At 43.0% G+C, this 15,821-nt stretch overlaps 1 protein-coding gene and 1 non-coding gene across 2 annotated transcripts; both read right to left on the reverse strand.

The window, feature by feature from the left end:
- Positions 1-2,968: 2,968 nt before the first annotated feature.
- Ccnb1ip1 (cyclin B1 interacting protein 1) lies at positions 2,969-9,146 on the reverse strand. The gene is made up of 3 exons (XM_057786835.1): positions 8,850-9,146; positions 5,617-5,950; positions 2,969-3,168 (listed from the first exon to the last, which is right to left on the reverse strand). Exons 1-3 carry the CDS (start codon positions 9,144-9,146, stop codon positions 2,969-2,971), a joined length of 831 nt encoding a protein of 276 aa, XP_057642818.1.
- Positions 9,147-15,443: 6,297 nt separating this feature from the next.
- LOC130885407 (small nucleolar RNA SNORD126) lies at positions 15,444-15,520 on the reverse strand. Its single transcript, XR_009058168.1, has one exon. It is a non-coding gene; the product is annotated as a small nucleolar RNA SNORD126 (small nucleolar RNA).
- Between the last annotated feature and the right edge of the window lie 301 nt (positions 15,521-15,821).

Here is a 15,821-nt window from a genome sequence, read left to right on the forward strand (position 1 = left end):
AAAACCGAGAGCGGTTGTGAGAGCACACGTACGTGTTGGGTGTGTTGGGAGGGAAGGTACTACAAGGCTAACTTGTCTGAATATTTTCCGACTTTGAAGATTTCTGCATTATCCTAATAATTCTACTACATTTGGGATGGCATGCCACCATAATGTTCTCCAAAAGGAAACATAAGATACAGTCTGACAAGAGAAATGGGTGGGCCAAGAAAACTCTTTTCACTGTATTTTCCATTTTTTATTAAAATTTTATTTAAGATGTTTATTCAAAAATAAACATTTTAAATCGTCTGCCTTTTTGAGACAGGGTCTCAGGTATCTCAAACTGGCCTGGAACTTGCTCTGTAGCCAAAAATGAACTTGAATTCCCGATCTTCCAGCCTCCACTTCCCAAGTGTTGGAACTGCAGCCATTCATTACTATACCTGACATTTATTTTAATTTTTTTTAAATATTTATTTATTTATTATTATACAATATTCTGTCTGTGTGTATGCCTGCAGGCCAGAAGAGGGCACCAGACCCCATTACAGATGGTTGTAAGCCACCATGTGGTTGCTGGGAATTGAACTCAGGACCTTTGGAAGAGCAGGCAATGCTCTTAACCTCTGAGCCATCTCTCCAGCCTTTATTTTAATTTTTAAGACAGGATCTACCTATATAGGCTCAGCTGGTCTGGTAGTCTATGTAGACCAGGGTGGCCTCAAACTCATTGAAACCCCCATCTCTGCCTTCTAAGTACTGGGATTACAGACACGCATCACCACATCCAGCTGCAATGAAAAAAAAATTTTAATCATTTGCTAAAAGACAATCTCTGCAAAGAGGTATTAGACACTTCCAACAGTAATTGCTTCCAAAGAGGCTGAGCAGCAGAAACAAAGAAGGGATAATTTCTCTCTCCTTTTTTCCTACCTTTTAAAGGAAAAAAAAAAAAAGCCTACTAAGGGATGGTAGAAATGGCTCAGTGGTTAAGAGCACTCACTGGCTGTTCTTCTAGAGGACCCTGGTTCAATTCCCAGCATTCAAATTGCTCCTCACACCTATCTGTAACTCCAGTTCTAAGGTATCTGACACCTCACAGACATACATACAGACAGAACACCAATGCACAGAAAATAAGAAATACATCATAAAAATAAAAAGCCTACCATGCAAATTAAACTCTTGAACAGTTTTAAAGAAACAATATTCCTGAAAGTGGTGGTGGAATGGTGACACAAGCCAGGTAGTGGTGGAATGGTGACACATGCCTTTGATCCCAGCCTTCCAGAAGTAGAGGCAGGCAGATCTCTGTGAGTTTGAGGATAGACTGATGTACAGAGTGAGTTCTGGGAAAGTCAAGGCTACACAAAGAAATCTAGCCTTAAACACACACACACACTGGTCTATTGTTCTAAGGAAGCATGTAATCTCAGGACTTGGGAAGTAGAAGCAGGACAGTCTGTTCACAAAAACAGGCTAGCCTACCATGAGACTGAGAAGAATCAAAGACAGTAAACTCCGTTGTGTAAAGCAATAGTATTTTCTACAGTGACTAAACATGAAAATTCCTCAAGCGACTTCAATGTGACTCTTACTACCTCAACAGCAATCTGACTTAGCACTTAGGATAATTCTGTAATTCATCCCAGGAAAAGTGTTGGAGATTATGTTACTTACTATATCATAACTCTTAAGGTCAGTAGCACTGGCATGGCTTCTGAGAAATGCTGTTTCAAGTTTGCCTTCACAAATCAAACCTTCACCTAATCTGTAATCAAGTTCACACTTTGAGATCACTTATAACCATGCACCCACTCTAGCTACACTCTACATCCACCCTGTGCAGAATTGACTGACCTAAGAAAACACTGTGATCCATCTTACTATACTCTGGATTTCCAGCATAACTCCAAACACTGGGATCCATCTTACTGTACTCTGAACTTCCAGCATAACTCTAAACACTGTAATCTATGTTACTATACTCTGGACTTCCAGCATAACTCCAAGCTCAGCAGAACTGGCAATTTTGATGCTGTTCTTTCTCAGCAGAGCCAAAAAAAAACATTTTCTCCCTTAGGAGATTCACATAAAAGATTAAGACAAAAGCTCCTGATTGTAGTCCTGGCTGTCCTGGAACTTGCTCTGTAGACCAGGCTAACCTAGAACTCATAGATCCGCCTGCCTCTGCCTCCCGAGCGCTGGGATTAAAGGTGTGCGCCACCACAGCCAGCTCCTCATTCATTTATATTACCACATTCGCTGTGCAGTTCAGCAAAGACGACCTTTGTTCAACATTTTAGATTAGGTGATTAGAACAGTGGAGATCAAGTCTTTGAATTCTTGTGCACATGCCCACACAGAGACATACAAAATTACAAATAAATATAAATCTCATTAAAAAGAAAATGCATTCCCAAATAAACATGTCAACAACTGTTAAAAAGGCTAAGAAGCAGCTTTATTTTAAAACAAATACCAATTAAATCAGCAAATAACTTTTATCAAGGTAAATTCTTTTTAAATAGAAACTGAACACATATGTATCAAATTGCACGTTCATTCACTGGCATAAACACACTTCCAAAACAAGTTAACACAATGAAAACACATGACTGTGTATAATACAAGCAAATAGCACGACACCATTTTCCAAGACCATAATTTTTACATAAATATACTGGTAAGTAGAGAAAATCAATGCACACACTTAGCATATGCGTACTAGAATCCAAAGCACCCTGTAAATACAACACTGGCACTCACAGAAGCGTAAACAAGCTTGGTCTGATAGGGATTGATGACAGTCAGGGTTGCGCCTGTGTGAGCAGAGATGAACTAGAGATGAGGTTCACAGAACAAATGGATGAAACCAAACCAGAAGGCACACACCCACAGCAAGCCAGCTCCCCTAAGGTGAACTCAGGAATGCCAGTCACTTCAGTATGCAAACAGGGACGACTGGAATGTGACCCGAGCTAGACTAGACTCTCTTGGCTTTAAAGGCCCTGCTGCAGGCCTGCTGCTCTGCTTCCTGGTTCTGAGAAGCAAAATTAAAGAAGCTGTTAGTGGGTTCCGGGGCTGCGGGGGAATCCACAAAGAATGGCCTGAACTGAACATCTTCATCTCCACCACCTCGGCTTCCAACTGGTGTGCGGTCCAAAGGAAACTTTGAGCTGTTCACTAGGGGAGAGAATTAGGGAAGAATGTAAGAATATTTCCTAATAGATCTTTAGGTACAAAATAACAGTCACTGAATAAATATTTAACACAATTTAACTCCTATGAGGTGGATAAAATAATTATCTTAAACTCATCTCCTGTGATAAGATAAATAAGACCTAACCCAAGAGCAAAGACTGTCACTCAGCTCTTCCCTACCACAGAATACATGATAGCTTCTGTGAAAAGCAAACAGATTGAATAAATATCTGGCTAATCCTACCAGACCCTTCCTTGGTTTTAACAGACTTCATTAAAGAGGAAAAACCTGATTGTATCCACCTAAAAATAAGAGAGATCAAAAGCTAAGTACAGGGCTAGAGAGAAGCTCGGTGGTTAGGAGCAGTACTGGTCCTGCAGAAGACCCAGGTTTGGTTCCTACCACTCACATCGTGGGTCACATCCATCCAGTTCCATAGAATCCAACACCCTCTTCTGGCTTCCATAATCAGTACACAAGTGGTACGCATACTTACACAGGCAACACATATACATAAAAAGGGAATCTTTTTTTAAAATATACAAAAAGAATAAAGAAACACATACAAGGACAAGGAAACTATGTACAACAGCCATTTGGAATGACTAAATTATTGTGGAATAATCTTTTTGTACACTGTGAAGATGTGTCTTTGCCAAGGCACCTTCTGATTGGCTAGTCAAGAAGAGGTTAGACAGGACTTCTGGGCAGAGAGAAAGGAAGAAGAGATGAATCTAGGCTGGGGTGGGGAGTGGAGACCTAGAAGTACAAGATGTACAATATGGAAGAGAGGTAAAAAGCCATGAGGCAAAACATAGATTAATATAACTGGGTTAATTTAAATTATAAGAGTTAGTAGGATAAGCCTAAGCTATAGCCGAGCTTTCATAATTAATCACGAGTCTCCGTGTCATTACTGAGGAGCTGGCATACAGAGAAAGACTCACTACAAAAAACTGTCATTTATAAATAAAGAAGCTAAGCAGAAAAAACTCATTTTTTTCTGAAACTAGTTTGTAGACCAGCTGGTCTCAAACTCACAGAAATCCACCTGGCTCAGCCTCCTGAGTCCTGGGTGTAAAGGTGCACAACCGCAGTGCCAGGCAGGAACTGAGTCCCAGGTCTAACGGTGCACAAACGCAGTGCCAGGCAGGAACATTCCTTATTTATTTGCTCTTTGCCAGACAGGGTCCCACTATGTAACTTTGGCTGTCCTGGAACTCAGAGATCCATCTGCCTTTGCCTCCCATGGACTGGACTAAAGGTTCGCACCACTAGACCTGGCCACGTGACATTTTGTTCGTGTGTTCTTATCACCTCATCCCCATTCTAGAACATTACTTTCTCTCACTGAACATTTTTCCTTAGCCTATAATTAACGTCAAAATCTGAGTACTCGGAAAAGTCTACCAGCAGAGACTTCAATGTTTGCCAATTTATACAATTATATTAATACTGAGGAAAAAACTACCGGATTCTATTACTATCAAGGCAAGAAGTGGGAATGAGTCACCCACCTATCGAAAAAGATCCTGAGTCAGCCTAGATTTTAAATTGCCTACTTGAACCATAGTGGCATCCTCACTACTTAAGAATCATGCCCAAGAGTCAGGCACAGGAAATATATTCGGTAATTACGTGATGACTGAATAAGCAATTAAATGATCAAAGGGCAGAAACAACAACTGTGCAGTCTGGACCACGAAGACGGTTCAGTGAGTAAGAGCACTTGCTACCTAGCCTGACAACTTGAGTTCAATCCCCAGGACCCACTTGGTGCGCGGAGATTCATGCACGTTGTCCTCTGGCCTGTCCATGCGTATTGTGGTACGTATGTATACAGTGCCCCACAGACACACGCACAGACACACACACACAAAGTAAATAAATGTAATGAAATAAAAACACATTTTGGCATGTGAGAGAAACTAAAACACGGCCTTATTGGTTAATGACAGAGCTGGTTAAAGGAATCACATGAAAACACGAAACAGCAGTGCTTAGCACCCCCAACGAAAAGTTATAGCTCATATTAATTACTACCACCAAATAGTTATAGCTCATATTAATTACCACCACCAAATAGCTAGCAGTGCACAACTCGAACATTTGTTTTACAGAGATTAATTAATTCTGCTCAAACTGACAATAATTTAAACTAGACATGTAGCACACTGCTTTAATCCCAGGATTCGAGAGCCAGAGGCAGGCAGATCTGTGAGTTTGAGGACAGTGATCCACACAGTGAAATCCAAAACATTCAGAGACCTTGTCTCAAATTAAAAAAAGTAAATAGATAATTTAAAAATAGCAAATACAACTGAGAGCAAAAGTGTGCAGAGTAAGCAAGGAATCCACGGCTCACCACCCTCAAAGTATGTAAAATCATAGTTTAAAAACTAGGTGTTGGGTATCAAATCCCTTCTTACCTAATGGAAAGCCAAAGACACCGGACTGTGTGATCATAGCTTGTTCCTGGGAACCCTCTTGGCTAGCAATAGTGATATTTCGTAGCCTAAGGCTATCATAAAGGCCTTGGAGCTTTTGATACTGGCGATTGCGCTCCATAAGTTTTTCAGAGATATCACTAAACTTTTTCTTGTATTCTTCTAGAACTTTCTTCATGGAGGTGACCTCTCCTTTCATAGAGGTCAATTCTACATCCTTGCTCTGTATTTGCTGAGTATATATCTTTTCCATCTGCTTCAGATGGCCCTCAGCCTTGCTGAAATTATACTCTTGATAGAGACGTTCCTGGTGCACCTGTGAATGAAGGAGAAGCAGTACAGCGTCATAGACTTTAACCCCATTTGAGCTCAGGTGAAAAGGATGCTTAAATAGGGATATGATTTTTACAATATTTAAAGCCAGGTTAGAAACATAATCATGCTGGGCAGTGTGGTACACATTTTAATCCCAGTACTTGGAGGCAGAGGCAGGCGGATCTCTATGGGTTCGAGGCCAGCCTGGTCTACAGAGTGAGTCAGTACAGTTAGGACTACACAGAGAAACCCTATCTCAAAAAAACAAACAACAAACAAAAAAACCCACAATCACAACATACAGTGAGGTGATTACAGAAAATGGGCTACTCAGAAAACCGTATCAAAATAAGTATGCCTTATCTGTGAGTAACATATATCCTGAAAGTTCTAAAGAAATGTAACAGAAGTTAGGTGTGAAGGTTTATGCATGTAGTAGTCACAGACGTAGGAACTGTGCAGGAGGATCACTTCAAGGTAAGCCATCTCAGCCATCTGGGCAACAGGAGCCAAAGCCAAGAAAAAAATACATGTTTACATGATACATGCACACATATGAAGTCCAATTTCCAAATAATCCAGACTTATAAAAATAAGACCCCCTATATCCTTATAGGAAATATTCTTGTTTCCTAGAATGTATATACGTTTAACCCATGTTGGGCAGAACCTGTAACTAGAACATAGCAAACAAAACAGGAGGTCACTTCTCTAGTACATAAGACCGCAAAGTCTATCTTCCTTGGAGATGCCCTTCCTTGCTGACTGGAAAAAGCAGTCATGATGGGAAAAACTAGAATGGGAGCAATTGCAAAATACTGAGGCCCCACAAGATTAAGTCAGAATGAATCAGACCTGAATACAAACTGCAAACCAACTTGTAAGCGATAACACAAGGGAGAGCGGGCGGGCCGTGGTGGCGCACGCCTTTAATCCCAGCACTTGGGAGGCAGAGACAGGTGGATCTCTGTGAGTTCGAGGCCAGCCTGGACTACAAGAGCTAGTTCCAGGACAGGCTCCAAAGCTACAGAGAAACCTTGTCTCGAAAAAACAAAAAAAACAAAACAAAACAACAACAACAAAAAAAACACCACAAGGGAGATCCAGACACTTTGAAGCTGGCCATAACATTTACATTATCTATGTTTCTGTTGCCTGAATGTGTGAGTGATGTGGGATTCCCCTCTTTATGCTGTGAATACCACTGGTTAATAAAGAAGCTGCTTTGGGTCCATTGCAGCGCAGAACAGGGCAAGGTGGGAATTCCAAGCAGATAGAAGAGGAGAGAGTAGACGGAGTTAAAGAGACGAGATGCCAGAACTTTACCTGTAAGCCACAGCTATGTGGCGATACACAGTTTAATAGAAATGAATTCATTTAAGATGTAAGAGCAACCTAGGAATATGCAGTCATTGGCCAAGCAGTGTTGCAATTAATATAAAATCACACAATTTTATTATATATTTATAGTATATAAATCACACAATTTCTGTGTGATTATTTCGGGTCTGGGCGGCTGAGAAAGGAACAAGCAGTCTCTGCCTACATATGTGCACCAGTCAGAAGAGCTAGAGCTAGGCATGGCTGGGAGACAACACCAAAAAAGTCACTGGTAAGATGTCAATAAAATAAAAATCTGTACTCCATGAAAGGCACTGTTGTAAGAAAAAGACGAATTACAGACTGGGAGAACACATTTGTAAAAGATCTGAAATGGGCTGCTACCCAAAATAAGAAAGATCATTTGAATGGCAATAACAACAAAACCACTATATAAATGGGCAAAGTCAGGGTATGGTAGCTTCTGCCTTTAATTCCAATGCTCAGAAGCACACTCTGTGTGCTTGAAGCCAGCCTAGCTGACATAGGTAATTCCAAACCAGCTACGGGTACATGAGACCTGTCCCAAAATTAAAATGAAAGCCCGAAGACTCCTCAGTTCAACATCAAGACTGCATATGATGGAGAGACCCAGTTCCCACGACTTGTTATCTGACCTATGGACCAGAGCATGCACGCACAATAATAAATGTAAAAATAGGCAGAAAATGAGCATAGGTTCCTGTCACATTTCAAGAAAATGGAAAGTGATTCCACTCAACCTCATTAAAATGGTCAAAATGATAGCCTGTCATTTTGGGCAGGAATGCGAAGTAGTAGTGCAGGCACTTTGGAAAACAGTTGGCAGTTTCCTACAAAAACCAGGGTCATCGCTGAAGAAGTGCTTGGCTAGCATATGCAAGACCTGGTTTGATCGTTAGCATACAAAAACATTCTCACCTGGCGGTGGTGGTGCACGCCTTTAATCCCAGCACTCAGGAGGCACGGGCAGGTGGATCTCTGTGAATTCGAGGCCAGCCTGGTCTACAGAGTTCCAGGACAGGCTCCAAAGCTACATGGAGAAACCCTGTCTTGAAAGACAAAAAAAAAAAATCTCAAGCTAAAGTTGAACAAATGTGTAGGTAACTGCCACACAATATAGACAATAAAACCAAAGTATGAGTATAGACAATTTACTCGCAAAATATAAAAACAAAAATATCTACTTAGCACATGATAAATACTTGCAATAAAAATTAGGTGAGACTATTTAAACAAAGTTTTCTGTACATTCATGTGTTTATAAGAAATATAAATATAACAGTGAAAGGACATTTTAAGGGAATCCCTCAGAAGGGAGTAGGGATTTAGCACAATGGTAAAGCACTTACCTTTTAAGCACAAAACCTTAGATTCGGCACCACCCCACACCAAGAGAGAAAAGATCATACACAGGCCTCAGATCATACTTCAGTGTACATGTGAGTTTGTGCACATGGAGACAGACGTCTGCCATGAGGCATCTTCCCTCCAGGTGAGAGCCCCACTCTCCGCCCAGTCTCCCAGCCCCGAGCTCTAACCTGGTACGTCCAGAAGGCCAATGCTCGGGAGCTGATGTCCAGCACAACCTCTGGTCGAAGCCCCGCCAGCACCATCGCTTTATACTCCTCTGACGGACTGAGTTCTGTGCGGACAATGTCTAGCTTTCCAGAAAGGGTGCTGTTGCAGGCAGGGCAGAGAGCTGGTGAACGACTGAACTCACCGCTGCCGTGCTCGTCACAGAAGATGTGAGAGCAGGCAGTAACCCAAGCATAGCCAGAGAGCTTGAGTCGACATTTTCGATAATTGCAAAGCAACATGTCTTCGTACAAAGACATGGTAATAGTCTCCAGAAGAAGAATCCTAGCAAGGAATAAATGAAAAAAGTCAAATTGTAATGAATATGAAATTTTTTATATGTACTTTTATTTTGACCAAAAATGGACATTTTTGTATTTATTAAAATATTAGCTGGGTGGTTGTGGCACACGCCTTTAATCCCAGCACTTGAGAGGCAGAAGCAGGTGGATCTCTATGAGTTCCAGGCCAGCCTGGTCTACAGAGCAAGTTCCAGGATAGCCAGGGCTACACTGAGAAATCCTGTCTCGAAAAACCAAAACCAAAAAAAAAAAATTATATTGATCTCAGCCTCAATATTGTGCTCTTTCCTTATACAAAGGCTGAGGATTCAGTTATACACAGATAATTCCAACTCTTACCAATACCAAGAATACGATTAACATGACAATGCTTAGAAACATCACAAATAAATAAAAACGAAATCACCCGTTGTGTCATTTCCAACACCAGAACAGAAGCACTCTACTTGTAAGGCAGCACTTGAGGCAGGAGCAGGCCGATCTCACAGCGAGTCCCAAGACAGTCAGAGCTGGTACTTCATGCTTGGCAAATATGAGGCTACACATGACTGCAGTAAAAATTTTAACTGACACTCTTAGGTTTTTTTGTACATCTTGATTTCTCATATTCCTTAACTGAACTGCCTAGATTTTAAAAGACTAGCTGCCTGATAAAATTATATAAAAGCTAAGCTAATTCATCTATGACGAAGCCTGAAAATCTACATTAAAATGTTTGCTTAATAAAAAACAAAAGAGTTTGTTAATTTCATTATCAGTTAAATAATATATCTATCAGTATTGTTATAGTTTAACACATTTGCAGCTAATTCTTACTTTTCAGTATAGGGAGTAATTGCATTAGTAAGTCATGTATTGCATAAAAGCGGTGATGTTTCCTTAGCGGTGATAGCCACACCTCTAATTCCAGCGCTCAGGAGACTAAAGTAGCACGTACATTGTTCGAGGCCAGCCTGGGCTACAAGCAAGCTCCTGATTCAAAGGCAAAACGTATTCCCCACGCTGGGATGCCTCGCCCAGCCTTGGCCCTACCTCAGCTCGATGTGCCAGGCTTTGTTGCCGCCATGGGAGGCCTGCCCCTCTCTGAACCGAGGAGCGCGATGGGGAGGGGGGACTGTGGTTGGTATGCAAAATAAATTTTAAAAATTTAACTTAAAAAATCTCCCCCAAAACAAAACACCAAACAAAAACAAACAAACAAACAATCCTATGTCGCCTTAAAGCCGGGTAACGTCTGTGCCGTCTGTCCCGCCTGTGTGCCCGCCCCGGGCGGCCCAGGGTCGTCCTCGGGTCCTCCGGTGGGGAGCCCGGCTTCCGAGGGACAGACGCCCGAGCTCCCAGACACCTGTCCTTCGTTCAGAGCAGACCCGCACAGCTCTCAGTTCCCACAGAGGAACGACAGACAATACCTGCTGCACGGAGAGCTAAAGGGCAGGCCTTCCACAGCGAGACACGCGGGATGCCGAGGCCACGCTGTCAGGGCGCATGCGTGGTGCCCTCAGGGCCTGCTGGGTAGCGCGAAGGGGCTGCTGGGAAGCGCGAGGTAGGCATGAGGCAGGCACGAGGCAGGGTGCTGGCAGGCACGAGGCAGGCACGAGGGGGCTGCTGGGAGGCACGAGGCAGGCACGAGGGGGCAGACCTGTCTGTCGATGTTGAGGATGGCCGGCTGCTCTAGCCAGCAGTAACTGCTAAGACGGCCCTCCGGCCCCAGGAGTTGTAACCAGATGTCTTTTCTGGTAGGATTCAAATAGTTAAGCGGATTATTTTGTTTGTTTTCAAGATTTATGTAATTTATGTACGCATCTGCATGTACATCTGCACACCAGAAGAGGACACAGAAGCCGATGGAATTGGCTGTGAGCCACCACAAGATGCTGGGAACTGAACTCAGGACCTCTGGAAGAGGAGCAGTCAGTGCTTTTAACTGCAGAGACATCTCTCCAGCTCCTAAATACTGCTATCACTTTGCCCTTCGGAGGTTACCTGGGTGGTTTCTGTGTCTGTCAATACTTTTTCTAACTGAAAGTTAATAAAGCTGGGAAGAGGGACAGAAGGTAGCTAGGATGCAAACCACACTTCTTTCTCGCAGCCACCTTCTCAGAAGAGAAGACCCTGTTGAACTATATCTACACAATGGACTCCAACCAGTGGATTTTCTAAGTTACGAAAGCCCGGCCTTAGCTTGGCTTGTTTCTGGCCAGTTTTTCTTATGTTAACACATCTACCTTTTTCTTCTGGGCTTTTACGTTTATTTCTGTATACCTTTCTTTACTTCTTTCTCCGTGGCTTGCCACACTCCAAGTCGCTGGCTGACCGGCCCTGAAGTCCTCCTCTCCTTGTTCTATTGTTCTTTCCTTCTTTCCTCCCAAGATTTCTCCTTTTATTTATCCTCTCTGCCTGCCAGCCCTCTTATCCTTCCCCTGCTTCGTTATTGGCCATTCAGGTATTAGACCATCAGGTCTTTTAGACAGGCACAATAATTAACACAGCTTCAGAGTTAAACAAATGAAGCGTAAACAAAAGCAACATTCCCCAATAGGAGTGTGTGCTGGAGATACAGAACCTGGTTTTTATACATGTTAATAACTAGGCTACAGCCATTAAACCTTCTCCCTTCAATTAAAGAAATAGCTCTAGCAATTGTTCCCCCAGCAACTCAACCCTACTGGGACAAATTAAGGGAAACTGGAGAAGAAAGGAAAAGTAAATGTTAAGTTTGTGGGAAGAAATAAAAGGTGAGAAGGTAGCAGCCTCAAACTACAGTGGGCTGCACTCAACAACGAGCCGTGGCATCTCTAGTTCCAGCAGCTACTCAGCGACCGGGATGCAGATTAAATGCTTCAAGACTGGACAAGTGGAGCTGTTTCCCTTAAACAAGCTGGTTCTGAAATTGAGGGCCTGTAATCTTACACTGAGTGTCTGGGGTTGGGGTCAGCTTTACTCCTGTACTGGAAGCTTCCTGCTTCCTGGAATTCAGTTTAGGGCCTTAGCTTGGGGACAGGGTTCCTTTAAAGAGGGTCATGGGTAAGCCATACACTACCTACCATGTTTAAGGTAACTGAGCCTTTCGAATGTCTGCTTTTAACTGTTCCAAGTACAGAGTACAGATAAAGTACAACCTCACTTAAATCTCAGAGTGCAAACACCCAGGTTTTGACATTTTGTGAACTTACTTCCGAGTCACTCTTATCAAACCTTTCTCGGACATGCATCCAGTAATACATGTGTTCACTTCTCCAACAGGCGTGTACTAAAACACAGTCTTATTTATTCTTAGTAGACGTTGGTCCTAGGCTTTTATAATTAAAAACACTACTGACCTAAGCTAAGCCTCTGTGTATGTCTCCTTGACTGGACATGTAAAAAATTACTATAGAATACGAAGGAGCTGTGTTAACATAAAATTAGTATACTATGCTGAGCCACGAATTCCCTGACAAAGGAGAGCTCACTCAGCAGTATGTAGTGCTATCAAGGTTTGCTTTGTGCTCTTTTCAAATGATATGCAAGTTGATTCTGTGGCTCTGTTCTGCCAAGCCAGCTTTCATCTTTGAGTATGCTCTACCTCAAGTGTGAAGAGTTTACCTGCTTTGAAACATATTTATCAACTGGGCCAGATCGTGGCAGCACATCCCTTTAATCCCAGCACTTGGGAGGCAGAGGCAAGCAGATCTGAGTTGTAGGCCAGCCTGGTCTACCGAGCAAGGACTACATAGAAAACCCCATCTCTGAAAGAAGGAAGGAAAGAGAATGGGGCAGTGTTTAAGAGCACTCTTAAACAAGATTGCTGCTCTTGCAGGACCTGAGCTCGATTTCCAGCATTCAGGTGGTCACTCACTACTGCTCAGTTACCCTGATACCCTCTCTCCTGGCCTCCACCAGGAATTTAACTGGTTACCAGACATACATCCAAGCAACACACACAAATTAAATTTTTTTTAAAAAAGAAATTTATTTGGAAAACAAATCATTTAAATCCCAGGCTCAATCACTACAGTCCCGTGGAATAAGCACTACTGCGGACAGCCAGCCCATCCTCATGAAGCTCCGAGAAGACAAGCCAGTTTTATAGACAGACTCAGGCTCTTAGCAGTGGGGGACAAAGCTGGCCTGCAACCATATTATGAATCATTTAGAAGACTCTGATAAGTCAGGGATCAGGCACATGGAACTCAAATTACCTTACAAAATGATGACAGACAAGTTACTGCCAAACCAAGATTAATCCACTAAGAAAATATTACTTAATTGTATAGGGATACACAATATATTCATTCCACACTGTGCTTAATTTTAGAATTAAATTAGGCTTTGGGAGCCAATAGTAGTGGCAATCCAGAGTAGGCCACTTGGCAGGAACAGAATTTATTTTAACTGTGTGTATGGGTCTTTTGCCTCCTCAGTTTGTTTAGGAAAAGCACAGGCCCCCACGTATAAAAAGAAACATGGAATATCAAGTTGCAGTAAGACTAAGCATCTCCCCTTGTATTAAGGCAGGACAAGGTGACCCAGTATGAGTAAGGTCCTAAAAGCCAGCAAGAGTCAGAGACAGGCCCTGCTCCCACCCAACTGCCCCATACAGAGAGGGCCAACTCAATCCCGTGCAGGTCTTGTTGTCAGTTCAGACAGCGTAGTCAATTCTGTGGGTTTTCCTGACATGCTTGACCCCTCTGGCTCCTACAATCCTTTCCTCCAGCAGGATTTCCCACGCTCAGTCTAATGTATGTCTGTGGGTCTCTGCATCTGTTTCCATCAGTTGCTGGAGGAAGCCTCTCTGAGGACAGCTGAGTTAGGCATCAATCTGTAAGTATAGCAGAATATCATTAGGCATCTCCAGTTGTGTTTGGCTATCCTAGGTTTCTGGGCCATTCAGCCAGTGGTGGGGTGGGCTCTCATGGCTCTCAGGCTGAACCAGTCACTGGTTGGCATGACAGACTGTAGGTCAAAGGTTGATGTCCCAGTCCCTCCACCAGGAGTCTTGCCTGGTCAGAGCTGGCCAGTTCAGGCTACAGCTGGAGTCATTACTTTGGATTCCTGAGAACCCCTTACACTGGACTTCTACCCGATCCTGACATGACCCCATCCCTTTCCAGTCGGCTTTCAGTCCTCTCCCTCCTCTCTACACCCCCATCTGAACCCCCACATTCCCATCCCACCTCACCACCAATCCACCCTCAGTGAGATCTAGGTGCCCCCTTTGAGCCCCCCTTGTTACTTAGCCTCCCTGGGTCTGCAGACTGTAGCCTGGTTATCCTTTACTTTACAGCTAATACGTACTTGTCGTATACCGTTATCAAGATATGACACCAGGAAACGTGCTGTTAAGTGACAGGGCACACGCTTAAACCCAGTGCAGCTAGACGCCTGCTGTGCATGCCAGAACCACACCGTACTCTTCCACCTCGGGATCTTTTGACTTTGTTTAAAAACTAAAATTCAAGCAGCTGACCACAAATTACAAAGCAGTGTTTTTAGACTTTGTGTATTTGTCAAAATCTGTCTCTGGCTGGAGAGGTGGCTCAGAGGTTGAGTGCTGGCTACTCTTTCAAAGTTCATGAATTCAATTCCCAGCATCCACATCGTGGCTCACAACCATCTATAATGAGATCGGGTGCCCTCTTCTGGCCTGCAGGCACAATACATGAAGGCAGAACACTGCACTCTTTAAGAAAAAAATCTCAGTCTCAGTCCTTACCATAAAAGAATGTAGATGCTCATCATCTGTTGTACACCCATGACTCACAGCATGAAGGAGACCAGAATCCCGCCCTTAGTTTCTGGAGGGAATAAAAACGCAGGGGGTGGGGGAGAAATACTGTTCATAAGTTGTGTGTTCTTCTGAATGACGGGGAGACTAGAGAGCTACACGGTGTCTCTGAGGAACACGGCTGCTCTTCCAGAGCCCAGGCTCAGTTCCCAGCAGCACACGGTGGCTCACAGCTGTCTGTCAGCTCGTTACAGGGGATCCAATGCCCCTTTCTGGCCTGTGGGCACTGGCCTTGGCACACAGGAAGGCAAAGTACCAATAAACGTAGAACAAAAATTTGAAATGAAACTGTCAGAGTCTAGCTAATAGAATCACACCAGCTCGCGGTGCTTTTTCTGTAGTGATTCAGGTAGGATCAATAGATTTATCTCACATGATTACAAAGATCAAAACACAAAATGTTGATAGTATAAATCCTTTAAATTATGAATTCCCTGGGAGGGAAGGGTTGAAGCCAAGTAAGCAATCTGTAGCTGAATTCATTTACGTGTTTGCTCAGCACATGTATATAATCAGTGTGATCAGCTGAAACACGGACTTGACATGTACTTCATCACGGCAAACTGAATGACTGAGGGAAGGCAGACTGTTGATGCCACTCAAGCCAGGAAATCCTCAAAGGCCTTTGCAACTAAACTTCAGCCTCTAATAACACTGTATCCTTTATCTTTCATGGTAAATATAATTATTATAATATTTACCTGTTATCAAATGAATCTAGCTTTAATCTTGGAATCCACGCTGAAACCAGAATTACTTAGCATCATCCCTGGAAAATAAAGATACACAGAGGTTACACATTACACTCACATAAAGCATACCAACACACTCCGTGTGCCAAGTCGCGAGGACTGATTAAGTGCTCA

This window comes from Chionomys nivalis, chromosome 12, assembly GCF_950005125.1.
Source record: "Chionomys nivalis chromosome 12, mChiNiv1.1, whole genome shotgun sequence".
NCBI classification, from domain to species: domain Eukaryota; kingdom Metazoa; phylum Chordata; class Mammalia; order Rodentia; family Cricetidae; genus Chionomys; species Chionomys nivalis.